The 926-nt window shown below is 63.8% G+C and overlaps 1 protein-coding gene across 1 annotated transcript in view; it reads left to right on the top strand.

Moving 5' to 3' along the window:
* Nucleotides 1-683, top strand: part of DAO (D-amino-acid oxidase) — a gene marked incomplete at its 3' end in the record, with an annotated part of 6,414 nt that extends 5,731 nt beyond the window's left edge. Inside the window, exon 7 of the mRNA XM_010138000.1 lies at nt 566-683. Within this exon, the coding sequence (XP_010136302.1) occupies nt 566-683 (118 nt within the window). The remainder of the gene's footprint in view (nt 1-565) is intronic.
* Between the last annotated feature and the right edge of the window lie 243 nt (nt 684-926).

Below are 926 nucleotides of genomic sequence, written 5' to 3'. Positions count from 1 at the left end.
CCAGGCACCGGACTGGCTCCCGAAGGAAGCCGCGGGGTCCAGTGCTCAGGCGTGGAGCTCACCTCCTCCATGCCATCATCCCCTCCTGCACGTTCCAGCACTGAGCCTTTCTCTCCTTCTGCGCCCCAGGGCTCCGGGGAGGTTAGAGAAGGGCCCAGCAGGTCCAGACTCCCCCAGCTCCCCCCAGCCCTAACCTGCCCCTGCTCTTCAGTTAACCCGCAGGAGTCTGGGGGCAGTGACCTGTTCCTTGTGTTCCCCTCCGCAGCATCCCGCTCCTTCCAGCTCCTCCCCAGCCAGGCAGGGGCAGACCCGTCTGGCAGAAGAGGAAACTCGCTGCACGGTTCTCTGGGGCCAGAGTCTTTGGGGAGCTGATGAACCACTTGCTCAGGAGCCAGCACGCAGCCCCGCTCTCCCGCGGAGCTTCTCCATGAGGGATGTGTCACAGGCTCAGGGTGTAGCAGCATCCTCACATCTCATACACGCAGAGAGTCCCTCCGCGCAATGGCCCAGCAAGGGACCCCCGGGGACATGCACCACTGTTCGTTTGCTGTGGCTTTTGGTGCAGGAGCGAGTTCACCGTCCTGGGAGGGATCAATCAGCGTGGCAACTGGAGCGAAGAGAACAGCGCCCAGGATCACAGAACCATCTGGGAGAAGTGCTGCGGGCTGCTCCCCGCTCTGCAGGTGGGTGCCCAGCGCCGGGAGGTGGGGAGGGAGGGAATGCGTGGAGAGCCCCCGTGGGTGCTCAGGCACACCTCAGGCCCCCGGGGAAGGATGCTGAGGACAAACTAGGTCATGCTGTCCCATCCCTCCCGCCCCAGTTTTAGAGAAAGGCTGGTGAGGGTGGTTGATCCCCTCCTGCTGCCGTGGCACCTGTGTTAGCAGGAAAGGCAGCGTGAGGCTCTGGCACAGCGGTTTGCCTCACTG

This window comes from Buceros rhinoceros, unplaced genomic scaffold (genome assembly GCF_000710305.1).
Source record: "Buceros rhinoceros silvestris isolate BGI_N320 unplaced genomic scaffold, ASM71030v1 scaffold12136, whole genome shotgun sequence".
NCBI classification, from domain to species: domain Eukaryota; kingdom Metazoa; phylum Chordata; class Aves; order Bucerotiformes; family Bucerotidae; genus Buceros; species Buceros rhinoceros.
The sequence above is the reverse complement of the archived record's forward strand: the minus strand, read 5'-3'. Positions and strand labels throughout refer to the sequence as shown.